The following is a 15,183-nucleotide window of genomic DNA, read 5'->3' as shown; positions in this document are numbered from 1 at the left end:
GTCAGAGCCCGCGGGCTGCTTTCGGAATCCTCTACAGCCCCCTGGTTCAATCCCCTGGGCTGGAGACGTTTGAAAGAGAGGTAGGCAAAGCCCTACATGTTCTGCAAACGAAACCATGTCAAAATGCACTGCTGGGTTGCAGAGATATTAGCATTTAATCCCTGGTCTCCTGGCCTCAGTCCTAAGCCTCTAACCCTCGATCTGTGAACACCCGGGCACCAGAAGCTCTAACCGAGGCCAGCAGCTTCACAGGCAAACCTCTGAGTCAGCCTCAAGCATGAGGATCCTGGTGTAGGGACACCAGGGACACTCTCAGACCCTGGTGGACTCACGGTGCCCTCTTTTTGCATGGTTGCCCCCACTTTTTGCTGAATTGCTGATGTGCTTTGACTGAGTGTGCCCTGGGCTCCAGCTAATCAGGTACCCAGGGCCTGTGTTCCTTCCCTAAAACTGCATTGAAGCCTGAACCCAATTGGCATCTCTGGCCACATGTCACCCCCTGGTAAATGGTACCACAGGTACCCACGGCCCTGTGACCAGAGAAGGCCTCTAAGGGCTGCAGCACTTTTTGTGCCACCCTTAGAGGCCCTGTACCTTTACACACACACACACACACACTGCCTTTGCAGGCTGCGTGTCTTGGTGCAGAACAAAGTGAAGAATCAACATGGCACACATCCCTGTGTGCCATGCCTGCAACCCACTGCCCTGGCATAGGTCAGTCACCCCTCTAGCTGGGTGCACTATACCAGCGGTGAGGGTACAGGTGCATGAGCCCTGTGCCCCTACAGTGTCTAAGTCCATTCTTAGACATTGTAAGTGCAGTGCTGCCATTAAGAGTATATGGTGCTGGGAGCCTGTCATTACAAACACCACAGCACTAATGGCTACACTGAAAACTGAGAAGATTGGTATCAAACTTCTCAGCACATTAAACCCACACTGATGCCAGTGTGGGATTTAATGAAAATTGAACAAAAGAGGGCATCTTAGAGATGCCCTCTGAAACTCTACCAACTTCTAGTGTCCCGATAGAGTGGCTGCCATTCACAGCCATGTTTCTGGACCCCGGGGTCGAGAGCCTGCAGCTCTCGGGGGCCTGAAACAATGAACATCCTGGGACGAGGTGCCAAGCCTCCTCCCCCAGGATGGGCAGGGTCACGAAGGGGAAGCTTCAAAGGCAGGCCGCCTTTGTAAGCTTCCCCAGACCACTTGCTGCTTTCAGCAACTGGTCCTCACAGGTTCTGCTTCCCACTTTGGGCGCGAGAACCGGCGGGAAAAAAAGTGAGGGAAAGAGGTGGGCCCACCTCTGCCAACTCCACCCCTCAGCTGGGGGAGGCGAGGGAAGCACAACTCTCAGTCCCCGCCATCTTGAGGATGGGGGGACCCAACCAACCAGGGACAGGCTCCTGCCCCCCTCCCACTGTAGGGTGGCACAATAGGGGGTGTACCCACCCCAGGGAAGGGACCCATTGGTCCCTGCCGTCTACCTACCTGTAACGCCTCTAAATCTAGTATTTAGGGGCCACCCTGAACCTTGCTTCCTCAGATCCAGAAACGACAAGAAAGAAGATAAGAAGAAGGACCGAAGAGCCGTGTAGAGCTAACAAGAGGAAGACGCCCACTGACTTGGCGCCAGCCCTACAAGCCTGTCTCCCCTCGAACCTGCTCCTGCGAAATCCCGGTGTGTCCTGCAGCCAGCAACCTCAAAAACCACGGAGGACCTGCCTGCCTTCACTTCTAAAGACTGCATCTCCTGTGAACACCAGATTTGTTCAACTGCAACCTCGGCCCGAGCGGAAAAACACCACAAGGAGGTCATCCCGGCGATCCTGAACCGAGATACGGCAACTCCTGACCTGCCTCAAGCATCCAGCCGAAGCCTGCAGCCTAAATCCAGAAGGCCCCCCTAACCACGACCAGGAGCAGGAGCTGGTAAGAAGATCCGACCCCAAAAGCCTCCCCTGCACCCGACGCCCCACGGCCCAAACCGATGGTGCCTAACCAACCCTTAACTTCCCAACTTACCTCTCGAAGTGGTGGTCGCACCCAGAAGTCCTTCGTCTCCCTGCCTACAGTGCTTTTACAAAAAGGTTCTTCCTTGAAAACAACATGGCGTCCGACGTCGAAACAGCACTCAGCACCCGGCCTCCCCAGTGCCGCTGAGGGTGCACCTTTGGGGCTAATTTGTTTCCACCAATTGCCCTGACCTAAACCCTAGGAGCTTTGCTGCCCACAGCCGTGTGGCCTGCTTGCCAGCAGCCACTAACCGGAGGCCCCCTTTCCCCTATTGGATAACATTGGGCTTCAACACTCTGCACCTGGCTGCCCTAGTGCCGCTGAGGGTGAAACAAAAGTGCATCATTGACCCTGGGGGACCCCTGAATCTATCCCCAGAACCCTAACTCCCACAGTCGATTACTTACCTGTGAACCGTTAACCTGTTTTTCCTCCATAGGATAACATTGACAATTTTCTTCCAAAACGTTTCCAAGTGTGGAGTTTTGATATCGGAAAATATTCTTTAAAAATCATGCGAATAACCAAAACGTAATTACTTACCTGTTTACAGGAAATGTCCCAGTGCTGAATCTAGGTATCCAGGACTGAGTTAGAAAAGTAGCGTAAAAAGTAACTTACCTGCAATTTACTGAAAAGCCTATTCATTTCAATGTACTGTATTTGCTAAGAGTTGCAACCTGCTGCATCCCCTGTAAATCAAACAAAGTACAAGTTCTACTGCATTTTCAAACTGTTCTATATTCATCAACGTATTACTGGAAGGAATATGCTACTTACCAGTATGCATCTGTTCTTGGCATGTAGAGCTGCAGATCTATACACTGTGCATAAATCGCCATCTGGTGTTGGGCCCGGATGTTTGCAGTTTGTTTTTCCTCTTGGAAAGTCTTTGGAAGTCACGAGGTCGGTGACTCCTCCTTTGGTTCGTATTGTGCATGGGCTTTGGCTCCATCCTCAGATTGTTTTTCGCCAGCAGGGAAAGATGGAGCGTAGTAATAACAGTAAAGAAACCCATGTGTGTGTGTATCTAAATAAGAAAGACGGGAACGGATACAGGTAGCCGGGGAGGCAGGTGGGCGTGTATAGATCTGCAGCTCTACATGCCAAGAACAGATGCATACTGGTAAGTAGCATATTCCGTTCGAGGCATAGGAGCTGCAGATTATACACTGTGCATAGACTATATAGCAGTACCCAACCCTAGCGGCGGCCACCGGCATCCGTTGCAGTTGTTTGGAACAGTGTTTTTAGTACAGCCTGGCCCACACTAGCTTGTTGCTTGGTTTGCACATCTACACAGTAATGTTTTGTGAAAGTGTGCGGTGTTGACCATGTCGCTGCTTTGCAGATGTCATCTAGTGGTATGTTTCCTAGAAAAGCCATAAAAGCCCCTATCTTCCTTGTAGAGTGGGCTTTAGGGGGAACAGAGAGCCTTCGTTTTGCTTTGTGGTAGCAAATCTGTATGCATTTTACAATCCACCTAGCTATCCCTGATTTAGAAATAGGGTTGCCTTTATGTGGCGGAGAGAAAGAGACAAATAGCTGTTTGGTTTTTCTGAAAGGTTGTGTTCTTTGGATGTAGTAAAGTAAGGCCCTTTTAACATCCAGTGTGTGTAAAGCCCTTTTCGCAACGGTTTGAGGTTGTGAGAAAAAGACTGATAATTCTACCGACTGGTTTAGATGGAAGGGAGAAATGACTTTGGGTAGAAATTTTGGGTTGGTGCGGAGTACAACCTTGTTCTGATGCATTTGGAGAAAAGGTTCCTGTATAGTGAGTGCTTGTATTTCACTAACCCTTCTAAGGGAAGTGATGGCCACAAGGAATGCTGTTTTCCATGTGAGAAATTGCAGCTCACACTTATGTAATGGTTCGAAAGGGGATCCCCTTAGCCTTGTGAGAACTATATTCAAGTTCCAGACAGGTGAGGGTGGTACTCTGGGTGGAATTACTCTTTTGAGGCCTTCCATAAAGGCTTTGATGGCAGGCACCCTGAAAAGTGATAGGTGCTGCCTGTTCTGTAAGTAAGCAGCAATTGCTGCGAGGTGTAACCGAATGGATGTATATGCTAGGTTACACCTTTGTAGATGGAGCAAGTAACATATGATGTGCTGTATGGACACATTTAGAGGGTTGATTGTGTTGTTGTGGCAGTAAACAACAAATCTTTTCCACTTTGCAGCATAGCATGCCCTAGTAGTAGGGCATCTAGCTTCCCTGATAATATTCATGCAATCAGGGGGAAGGTTAAGGTATCCGAATTCTAGGACCTCAGGAGCCAGATCGCAAGGTTGAGCTGAGCTTGGTCCGGGTGCCTGATCTCTCCATGGTTCTGGGTTAGGAGGCATGGTGAGAGGTGCAGCTTTGGTGTGGTACTATCGAGAGTTCCAGTAGTGTGGTGTACCACGGTTGTCTGGCCCATGTTGGAGCTACTAGGATCAGTGTTAGGAAATGCTGCTGTAGCTTTCGCACCACTAATGGAATTAGTGGGAGAGGTGGAAAAGCGTACGCAAATTTGCCTGACCAGTTAATCCATATCGCATTGCCTTTGGACAATGGGTGTGGATATCTGGCGGCGAAGCTTGGGCATTTTGTGTTTTCGTGGGTGGCGAATAGGTCTATGTGTGGATGCCCCCACATTTGAAAGAACGGGTGAAGAACTTGCAGGTGAAATTCCCATTCGTGAATCTGTTGCGTTTATCTGCTGAGCAGATCTGCCACGGTGTTTTGGACTCCTGGGACGTGTTGGGCCAGGAGAAAGATTTTCTGTGGAATTGCCCATCTCCATATGCTCTGTGCTAATTGAGAGAGCTGTGGAGAGTGTGTGCCCCCCTGTTTTTTAATGTAGTACATGGCCGTCATGTTGCGAATGAGGACTGCCTTGCCTGAAATCCGCACCTGGAAGGATTTTAGGGCTAGGAAGATCGCCAGTAACTCCAAATGGTTGATTTTTTTTTGAAAATTCTTTTTATTGGCATTTATAGTAAACAAATTGCAAATATTTGCACATAGGATTTACAGTAAACATGTGCCCTTGGATCAAAGTGTACAGCGGATCTCACAAGCTTAGTGTCAGGGTCCCCGCCCTATCCTATGTCTAGGCTCATCCCACTGACGTGCGCTGTGGATGCCGCATTACATGAGGGCTGCTATCGGCATCCATATCCCCTGAGTGCGTTGTCCCTCAGGTCGTTGAAGCGCGGCTAAATAAGTACTATGAACGAACTGGGGACATGTAAACTGGGGAGTGCACCCTATCTGGAATTATAGACATTGTGAGTCTATCGTCGGAAAGCAGTGTCCGTGCCCGTCGCAGCGCTAGGTTTTCTCAGACGCAAGGAAGGGTCTAGGGAGGGGAGGGGCAAGGTTCGATGGCGGGAGTGTAGATCCCCGGCCGCGCATGGGACGAATAGGGTACCAGGTACAGTTTAAGGTTAGGGCCCATCGGATACCCGGGCCTCTCGGTCACCTCCCTCCTGAGTCGCAGAGGCCTCCCGAGAGTCAACTATTCGCGGGCCCGCCGCCGGTTGTGTTTCTTGTGTGAAGGAATTCATTAGCATCGCCCAGGGCAGGGAAATCGGTTGTTTGCGGTGTCCCCGAGCCTCCTCCGTTCGAAGCAACGTCTCCTCCGCCTTCCCCCACTTCTTAACTGCCGCCACCCATGCCGCCATGGGAGGTCCCTCCGGCGCCTTCCAGTGCATAGTATTGCATCTTTTAGCAAGGATAAGGCCCAAGAAAGCAAAACGCCTCTCCACCTTCTTATTCTTGTGTCGCCCATGTATGCCTAAGGCGCTGGCCTCCCATGTGTAGAGATCCTGCAACCCAGTGACTGCACGAATGGCGGTATGCACCGCTTCCCAATAATTATGGAGTGTCGGACAATCCCATAGCATGTGTATGAAAGAGGCAGCCGGTTCAAGACACCTAGGGCAGGCGAACGGTGTATCAGGAAAGTATTTCTGCAGTTTTTCAGGAGTGAGGTACGCCCTGTGTAGGATATGTAACTGTATGTTCTTGAAGCGGTAATTACGGGACACTTTTTTTGTGTATTCAATGGCCCTCATCCATTCCCTGTCGTGTAGTGGCCTGCGAAAGTCCTGTTCCCATTTTTCCCTGAGGGGTGCAAGTGTGGGTTGCCTTAGGGTGCGTACGGCCTTGTATAACCAAGTAACTAGGTGTCGCCCGGGTCCCACCTGTAGTATTGCGTGGATAACCGGCTGTGTGGAGGGTTCCGTATCAATCACTCGCCACTGTGTGCGACAGTCTGTGAGAAGCTGTCTATGCCGCAGGAACTGACCCCTAGGGAGCTCAAAATCCTCCACCAGCTCGTCAAACGTCCGTAGGCGCCCCTCAAAATAGAACATCCCCACCTCCGTCACGGCGTGGTCTGTCCAGGTTTGCAACATGCTCTCTGTATACTGTGCTCGGGCCCTGGGGAAACCCACCAATGGGAGAGGCGGAGAGTACGGTAGCGCCGCCCGGTCCATCCGATGAACACGGGCCAGGCAGGCTCGCGCCGTGCTGACCTGTAGGGGTCCACCTGGAATCGGCGCAACTCCAAATGGTTGATGTGGAGTAACTTTTGTTGCGGCGTCCATGTGCCCTGTACTGTGAGATGTAACAGATGAGCTCCCCAGTCGGAGAGCGATGCGTCTGTTGTTAGGATTATTTGTGGAACCGGGTCCAGGAACGGTCGACCTTTGGAAAGGTTTGTGGTGTTCCACCACTGCAGAGAGCGATGGGTGCGACTGTCCACCAACACCAGATCTGTCAGTTGCCCCTGGGCCTGGTTCCACTGGCGTGCTAAGCACTCTTGGAGTGGACGCATCTGGAGTCTTGCGTGAGGCATTATGAAAATGCAAGAGGCCACCATCCCTATCAGTTGCATAAACACTCTTGCTGGGAGAGAGTGTTGAAATATGAATTTTTGACGCAGAGCCTGTATGTTTGCAATCCTGGCAGGATTGGGATAGGCTATAGCTTTTGAGGTGTCTATGGTAGCACCGAGGTTTTGTTTTGTGTGTGATGGTACCAGGTTGGACTTTTGGTGGTTCACTGTGAAGCCTAGTTGGTGAAGTAGTTGGATTGTAGCGGCGGTGTGCTGCACACATTGTTCGTAGGACGTGGCTTTAATTAGCCAGTCGTCCAAATATGAGAAGACGTGAATGTGCTGTCTTCTGAGGTGTGCCGCCACTACTGCTAGGCACTTGGTGAATACCCTTGGTGCTGTTGTTACCCCGAACGGGAGCACCTTGAACTGGTAGTGTTGCCCGTCCACTACAAATCTGAGGTACTTTCTGTGAGCATGGTGTACTGGGATGTGAAAATATGCGTCTTTCAAGTCCAGAGTGGTGAGAAAGTCGTTCTGGGAGAGGAGTGGAAGAACCTGTTGAAGGGTTACCATGTGAAAATGGTCTGAATGTATGTAAGTATTTAGAGGTCTGAGATCTAGGATAGGTCGTAGAGTCTCGTCTCTCTTTGGAATCAGAAAGTACAGGGAGTAGACCCCTAAATTTTGTTGATTGATGGGGACCTGCTCTATGGCTTGTTTTTGCAGGAGGGAGATTACCTCCTTTTTTTAGTAACGTGGCATGTTCTTGAGACATTGGGCGTTGCCTGGGTGGAATGTTTGGGGGGGTAGATGTTAATTCTAGGCAATACCCTGAATGTATAATTTGGGTCACCCATCTGAGGTGATTGTCTCCCAGACGTGAAGGAAATGTTGTATTCTGCCCCCGACCGGAGTGGAATGGTCTGGAGGGAGCGGGGGAAAGTCATTGGGTAGGCGGTGTGGCAGAGCGGGCGGTATTTGTCTTGCCTCTGCCTTTATTATTATTGCCTCTGTAGCCGCCTCTTTGATAACCCCTTGTGAAGGTGGACTGAGGAGGGGATTTGTAGGACGTGGATGCACTATCCGAGGAGTAGCCTCTGCCCGTGCCCCGAAAGGAAGAGCAGCGAAAGGAGTGCCTAGGAGTGTGTGACTGTAGGGCTCCCATGGATTTCGCCATATCAGTATCTTTCTTCATCTTTTCGAGGGCTTCATGAACTTTTGGGCCAAATAAATGTTGTTGGTCGAATGGGTGATTCAATATGGAGGCTTGTACCTCAGGTTTAAAACCTGAAACTCTTAGCCAGGCGTTGCGACAGAGAAGGACGCTGGTGTTTATGGTCCTGGAGGCTGTATCTGCCGCATCTAGGGCACAGCGTATAGAGGTATTAGTTATAGTTTTTCCCTCTTGGATCAATTAATTAGCCCTATTCCTGTATTTTTCAGGGAGATGGTGCATGATGGTCTCCAACTCATCATAATGCGCCCTGTCGTATCTGGCCAATAGCGCTTGCGTGTTGGCGATACGCCATATATTGGCGGCTTGTGACGCAGTGCGCTTCCCTGACGCGTCTAGGAGCTTGGACTCTTTGTCAGGTGGTGGTGCTTCGCCTGACGCCTGAGAATTTGAGCGCTTCCTAGCTGTAGATACCACTAAGGAATCCAGTGGTGCAGGGCCTTTAATGTATGAAGGATCTGTGGGGGCGGCTTTGTATTTTTTCTCTATCCGAGGGTTTAGGACTCAGGCCCTGACTGGGTCTTTAAAAACCTCCGGTGCATGTTTGATTACTCCTTTTAACATAGGTAGAATGGCAGTAGACCTATGTGCATTATTGAAGGTGTCTAGGAGAAAATCTTCCTCCACTGGGTCAGTATGTAACTCCACCCCGTGATAATGTGCCGCCCTCTGTAGTAGGTGGTGAAAGCCTAACGAATCTTCTGGTGGGGATGGCCTAGATGGGTAAAGGTCATCCTGTGGGACATCTGGGATGTCCGGATTGTTATAGTCATTCCATGGGTCTGGAGATCTAGTAGGGGTGGGGTCTTGTGGCACATCTGCTGGATCATAGTAAGAGTCCCCTAGATTATCTTGGTCTGGAGACAGGGTTGGAGAGCGATGAGGCAGGGGTGGAGAAGGTGGAGGTGGGGAGGGTGGAGGAGGTGGAGGAGGTGGAGAAGGCACTCTGAAAGGGGAGGTAGCAGTGTCCTTCCTCTTTGGAGGTGGAGGTGGAGCTGGTTTGTCCAAGTGTCTCTTTTTTGAAGACAGTGTAAAATGTCCAGTTTTTGGATCCTTGGTAAATGTCTTTTGCAGAGGATCCGGTGTGAAAAGTTCTTGCGACACTGGTTGTTCGGTTGGCGCCGAGGTTTTCGGGGCTGACGGTTTTTTAGGCTTGTCTAAGCCGTGCTTCTTCGGGTCCTCCGATTTTTTGTTCGGTGCCGAAAGAGGCTTCGGCACGGGAGTGTCGGTGCAGAGGGTCTTACGATGTTTGGTCGGCACCGAGAGGGCAGGTTTCGACACCGAGGGCTTTGGTGCTGGGCTCGGTGTGGAGGTGGAGGCCGATTTTTTTCTTCGGTGCCGAAGGGTGTCTTTCGGTACCGCTGGTAGGCTGGCTCGAGCCCGAGCTGCCGGAAGGCTTAATAGGCTTCTTTACCGGGCCTGAAGGTGGGGTGTGAGAAGCAGTATCCTTGGTCTTGCCTAGGCACGAAGGCGTGACCGAAGCCTTTTTGGGTATCGGCGTGGGTGTGGGAGGGGGTATGGTACTCACGACCCTCTGCGCCGGGGTGATGTCCTCCACATCTGAGTCGTCGGCCTCGGAAGCACTGACGAGGCCGTCATCCTCTTCTTCGATGTTCTGCTGTCCCGGAGCTTCGTCGTCGTCCCCGAAGATGTCGACTGGAGCGGAGGTCGAGGAGTGCACCATGTTGCGTCTGGCCCTTCGATCTCGAATAGTCTTTTTAGATCTAAAAGACTTGCAGGCGGGATAGTCTCGGGCCTCGTGTTCAGGGGAGAGGCAGAGGTTGCACACCTCATGAAGATCGGTGTGGGGGAATTTGGACCCACATCGAGGGCACTTCTTGAAGGGAGTTCTTTCCATCAGCCGAGACCGGAGCCCGAATAGGCCCGAAGGCCGCCGTCGACGACCGGAATCAAAGAAGTGCTGAAGAGAAGGTGATTAAGATGATTTATTATCTGAAGGATCTCGATGAGCGAGGATTTTTGCATCGATCGTTGAACTGGAAAAGTTGGGAACCGGAGCGCGAAGTATTACATCCGAGCCCGATGGCGGAAAAAAACAATCTGAAGATGGAGCCGAAGCCCATGCGCAATACGAACCAAAGGAGGAGTCACCGACCTCGTGACTTCCAAAGACTTTCCAAGAGGAAAAACAAACTGCAAACATCCGGGCCCAACACCAGATGGCGATCTATGCACAGTGTATAATCTGCAGCTCATATGCCACAAACATAGTATTACCCAACGGCCAGCCCTGATCCCCCGAGGAGGCGAGGGCAGGAAGTGATATAATGCCTCTGAGCCCCACTGGTAGCCCAGTGGCTAGAACCAGACCAGGGCCAGTCATGTGGCTTGTGTCAGCTAGTCACAAGCCAACAGACAAGCGTCATGCTCGCCTTAGGCACGATGCCTGATGCTCATCATAAGCGTCAGCTGCAAGCGGAGAGAACAAACAACTGGCAGGAGGGGTGGTGAATAGATACCCCATGGCCAGGGGGGCCATAAGATGCACCAGAGCAAAGGGCACTCTGCTGCTGAGATATTATAGGAGCCGGGCACTGTCCATGGCCTCAGGGCTGGAGGATCCCCTCACTGCCAGATGGTATTTATATTTCAACACATCACCTGAAGGGGCACCAGCCGGAAAATTACCTGTGTCTGCAGCAAGGACAAATAATTCTTATTTGTAAAGCGCAAACATTTCACCCCTTCATCAGGGCTTCAAGGTGCTAGGGACTGTCAGTATGATTAAGTAAGCTATTAACCAGAGTCGCATGATGCTGAGCTGCTGCCGGCGATTGAACCGTGAACCCCATGCTTCCGAGTCAGCCACTCTGGCCGCTGTGCCACACTTCTCCCATTAAACAAAATAGGTATGAATACGACAAACGAACATACAAAAGATCAGTGACAGATTACCCTCTCCTCATGGACAGAGCGCCAGAAGTCAACGCTCGTACCTTTCTCCAGAGACTCCGCAGAGTGCAGCAGCTCCCAGCTCTCTCTGGCCAATTTAAAGCCATCCAGCAGTTCAGCAGAGTTGGGAAATTCAGTTTTATTTATTATTACATGACGGTTCCGACCCTTTCCAGAAGCTTCTTCATCATCTGAGCTCTGTCAACAAAGAAAAGTTTTTTTTTAAAAACCTCATTTGAATGGAATTTTAGGCTAAATACATTTCAGGCAAGAGAACTGCAGCATTTGTGGTTTACAGGAAGAGAATGGGGTTCTTAGCCCACGCAACCCCCCGCCACCTTTATCATTCAGTAAAATATCTAAAGAGCTTTCAAATACAACAGAAATAAAGAGATCGGTCCATCACGCGTGATGATCCGTTTGTAGCGTTTAGTGCTGCAGATTCACATGCTTTGCACACGCCTGCCATGTACTATGGGCGAAGACTTCACAAGGTGTTAAGTCTCGCCTGGCGAAAGCAGCACATGCGCTGCTCTCGCCATGAAAAGGATCTTTTGGAATTAATTCTCCCCGTGGGCTTACGTGCACGCGTCTGCATGGACAAAGATGGCTGCTCTCGCCATCTGTCCAAAGCAGACAGCATGCGCGTGTCCGTGGGACAGTGGACAGTCCGCCACCATCTTGTTCAACACGCCGGCTTCCTTCAACTCTGGCTCCGTCAAGAGATATGCACGCATGTCGGCGTGCTTTCACTTTTTAACAGTGCACGCACGATGGACCCAGAGTTGAAGGAAGCCGGCGCGCACCTCACAGGAGCCCCAGCCATGCCTGCCCCTCTCAAGCAGCTGCAGCCGCCCCAACACCGTGTCACACAGGAGCCCGAGCCCGGCCTGCCTCCCTGGTTTCGCTTCCAATCATCTCATACGTTTCCACGGCAACTCTCGAGACGGTGAAACGTGATCCCGGGGCTGCACTGGAGTTTCATTTGAGTGATTTTACATATGCGCAAGACCGTGTACCTTCGGGGCTTCAGCTAGCTTACCAAAATCCGGTGCTCTGAGTGCCTTTGTATGCGGTGCAAGCTGACATCATGGTGTTATATTATGGTGTTCTGCTACAGTAAGGTTTTTTTGATGATCTTCATTTCCGACAGGCTGTCGATGTCTCTTTGGTTGCTCTGAAATCTTCTATAAGTCTGGTGTTTGGCAGTCATCACCGACCGGCTCTGAATGTCCTTAGCTGAGCAGGTCAATTTGAAACGAGTCTGAGAAAAGCATTTTCGTTTGGCTTGGAAACCCTACCTTTGGCATGTCCCGCCAATAACTCCACACTGATGTGGCGACAGGTGATTGTGAGTGATAAACTTCTCGCCCGGCGCCTGCGTGTCCCATCCGTCACGATCCGGGCCGTTAAGGCCATATAATGGCTCCCTACTATGGCTTTACTCCCGTATTTTAAGATTTCGGACAGTCATGAATCACTCGCAAAGGGGACTGGAGCTTGCTGCTAGCAAGCTTTGTGCGGTAGCGTCGGTCTACACACATAGGAGGGCTCCTAGAAACAACAGATCCAGTAAGTAACCAAAAAGGCTGAGTTTCAGTTTTTGTGCCAGATATCACAGACGTAAGTGTGCTGGAGCTACCAGTGGCGTAGCAAAGAAAATGCCCCCTGCCCCACCCCACGCAATCAACAGTTTTTATGGTTTAAAAATTCGATAATTAAGATGCATGACTCGGGGCCCGGTGCCACTGCACCTGCTGTACTATTGGTAGCTACGCCACTGGGCGGTTCTAAGTCTGCCATACTACTGTGTAAAATGATGCCTTCTAATGACGATGCCAGCGTCTTCTTTCAGACAGTCTCTGCCATGGGAGATGTCATTTTAGGAGAAAAACTGAAAGACCCCCATTTTGACTTATCTTTGCCATGACCTTTAATGATGATAATAAAGTGTGTTGTTTTCTCATTTGTATTCGGTGCTGGAAACATGTGCGTAGGGACAGGGAGAAAAGGGAATGGAGGACTATCCCCCTCCCTGCACAGACTTTACAGAGGAGGGACTCAGGGGCCAATGCCCCCACCCACAGATTTTAAAATCTAGTGGAACTGAAGATTAAACAAAGCAGAACAGTTAGGTAGTAAAACCCCCACTTTATCAGCTACAGAAGGGGCTGCCACTGGGTCTGGTTGGCTGGTAAACTAGACCCCAATAAAATGTTTGTTAACTCTCTATGGGCCTTTTCTGTCTGCATAAATAATGTGTTTTAAAATGACACTGTTTGGCAGAGTTGAGGGGCGTCTGTTGAATGCTGCCAAATGTGGAAAGTAGTGGGAAGGAGAGGGAGGAGGAACAATAATGATAACGGGCAAAATAGAGCGAGAGATGCAAATGGAAACATCAAGCAAGAGCGAGAAAGGCAAGAAAGACATAAAAGAAAGGAGCTAATAGAAAGGAAAAGAAAGAAGGTGGCATGTATGAAAGTTTGAAAGGAAGGTAGAGTGAAAGAATTGTAGAATGAAAAGTGAAATTCAAGAAGCAAAGATAGAATGAAGGTTGAAAAGAAGGGTGAACAAGCATTGGCATAGCCAATAGGTCTCGCCTTTGGGACCTTATAAGTGTTTAGCCATGCAACACTTGATGTTGTTGCTGGAAGGATATTGTGCTGCATAACTAAATACTTATAAGGCCCCAAAGGCGAGGTCTATTGGCTATGCCAATGCTTGTTTTTCTTTGAAGAAGTCCTCAGTCTTGGGGTAGCTCCAGACTCCTCCCTTAAGCCCACAATGCACCAGGATAAAGACTCCACCTCCAGATGTGCCCCGCCCCCAACAGGTGAGTGATGTTAATGGAGTGTAGCCAAGCAGGATAATAAACTTGTACAGTGCATTGTGAATATGTTATTTTAGACATGCAACATCTGGAGGAGGGTCACGTGAATCTACAGCACTACTAGCTAGAAACAGATACATTCAGGGTAACATTTCACGTTTGAAGCATGTGCTACTGAAGAACACGTGCGTAGCATAGACGGCAAACCAGTGCTTACCCCTGAAAAGCGCTGGCTGGTGAGCAGATAATGCAGATGTTTGGAACAAAGTCCTAATTACAGCTTGGCCAACCAAAGCCTCCTGACAGACTTCAAAATCTACCAGTGATTCTTAGTGAATGCGAGTGGTGTTGACCAGGTGGTAGCCTCACCAATGCCGCCTACTGGCATGTTTCCCATGAGGCCTTTGTAGCTCCCGTCTTTCTATTGGGGTGCGCCATAGGCACAGAATGTGGTGTGCTTTTTCCTTTGGAACTGTAACGCCCTGAACGTCTCAGGATCGTTTAACAGACACGATAATGAGAACGCAACCACTTGTGAAGGTTTAGTTATTTTAATGAAGGCAAAAATAATACAAGGAATAAACAAAGGTTATAGTCACTGGAATCCTCCAGGCTAAGTACGTTACCAGCCCACAGCACGGATGGTCCTAACCGTCCTCTGCATATACGCCGATCCCGGCGTATGCCAACAGAGGGCAGAAATGAAATGGCCGACAATGCCAATCGGTAGGCTGTGAGGGGCACGAAGAGTGTTGAGGAGAATCGAGGAGTCAGGGAAACACCCAGCCGGGGTCTCTACCTGAAGGGAGCAGCCGCTCAACCTCTTCCTCAGACTGCACCGGGACGCGGAGTCACCTCCTGGTGATGCGTCACCGATACCCCAATCACAAGCAAAGAAGACTGAACCGAGAGCAGCCGCTCGATCGATCCCGTGGACTTCCGAGTCTGTAACGCGGCAAACACCTCCTGGTGTGCGTTACAGCTGGCAGTCCCTGTATCTCTGGTCGGGCTGGGAGTTACGACTCCAACCAGCAAAAGCGCCACTGCGCTTTGACTCAGCTGAGTCAAAAAGCGAAGCTCAATGGTTATCCGGTAGAGCTTCCGGGTCCTTCACAGGTGACGATGGGGCAAGACACGGCCCAGGGAGTAACGACTCGACCTACCTCCGTTCTTGCCTTACTGGAGCACCACTCCGGAACACTGCTCTTCACTAAGTAGGTACGTCGGTGTAAACACAATATCCGACAGCGTTGTACCTCCCGGTTCCTCCCTTTATAGGGCGTGTTTTCCTTGAGTTATGTAACAGCTCTCCTGTTTACATAAGGGCGTGTTTTCCTTGAGTTATGTAACAGCTC

At 50.4% G+C, this 15,183-nt stretch overlaps 1 protein-coding gene across 3 annotated transcripts in view; it reads right to left on the bottom strand.

Moving 5' to 3' along the window:
* Nucleotides 1-15,183, bottom strand: part of INTS10 (integrator complex subunit 10) — a 457,110-nt gene that overhangs the window by 155,216 nt on the left and 286,711 nt on the right. For all 3 annotated transcript variants that reach the window (XM_085627594.1, XM_085627598.1, XM_085627600.1), the window contains exon 10: nucleotides 11,043-11,196. In XM_085627594.1, the coding sequence (XP_085483720.1) occupies nucleotides 11,043-11,196 (154 nt within the window). The remainder of the gene's footprint in view (nucleotides 1-11,042; nucleotides 11,197-15,183) is intronic.

This window comes from Triturus cristatus, chromosome 2_1, assembly GCF_964204655.1.
Source record: "Triturus cristatus chromosome 2_1, aTriCri1.1, whole genome shotgun sequence".
Classification (NCBI taxonomy): Eukaryota; Metazoa; Chordata; class Amphibia; order Caudata; family Salamandridae; genus Triturus; species Triturus cristatus.
This window is presented reverse-complemented; position numbering and strand designations above follow the sequence as displayed.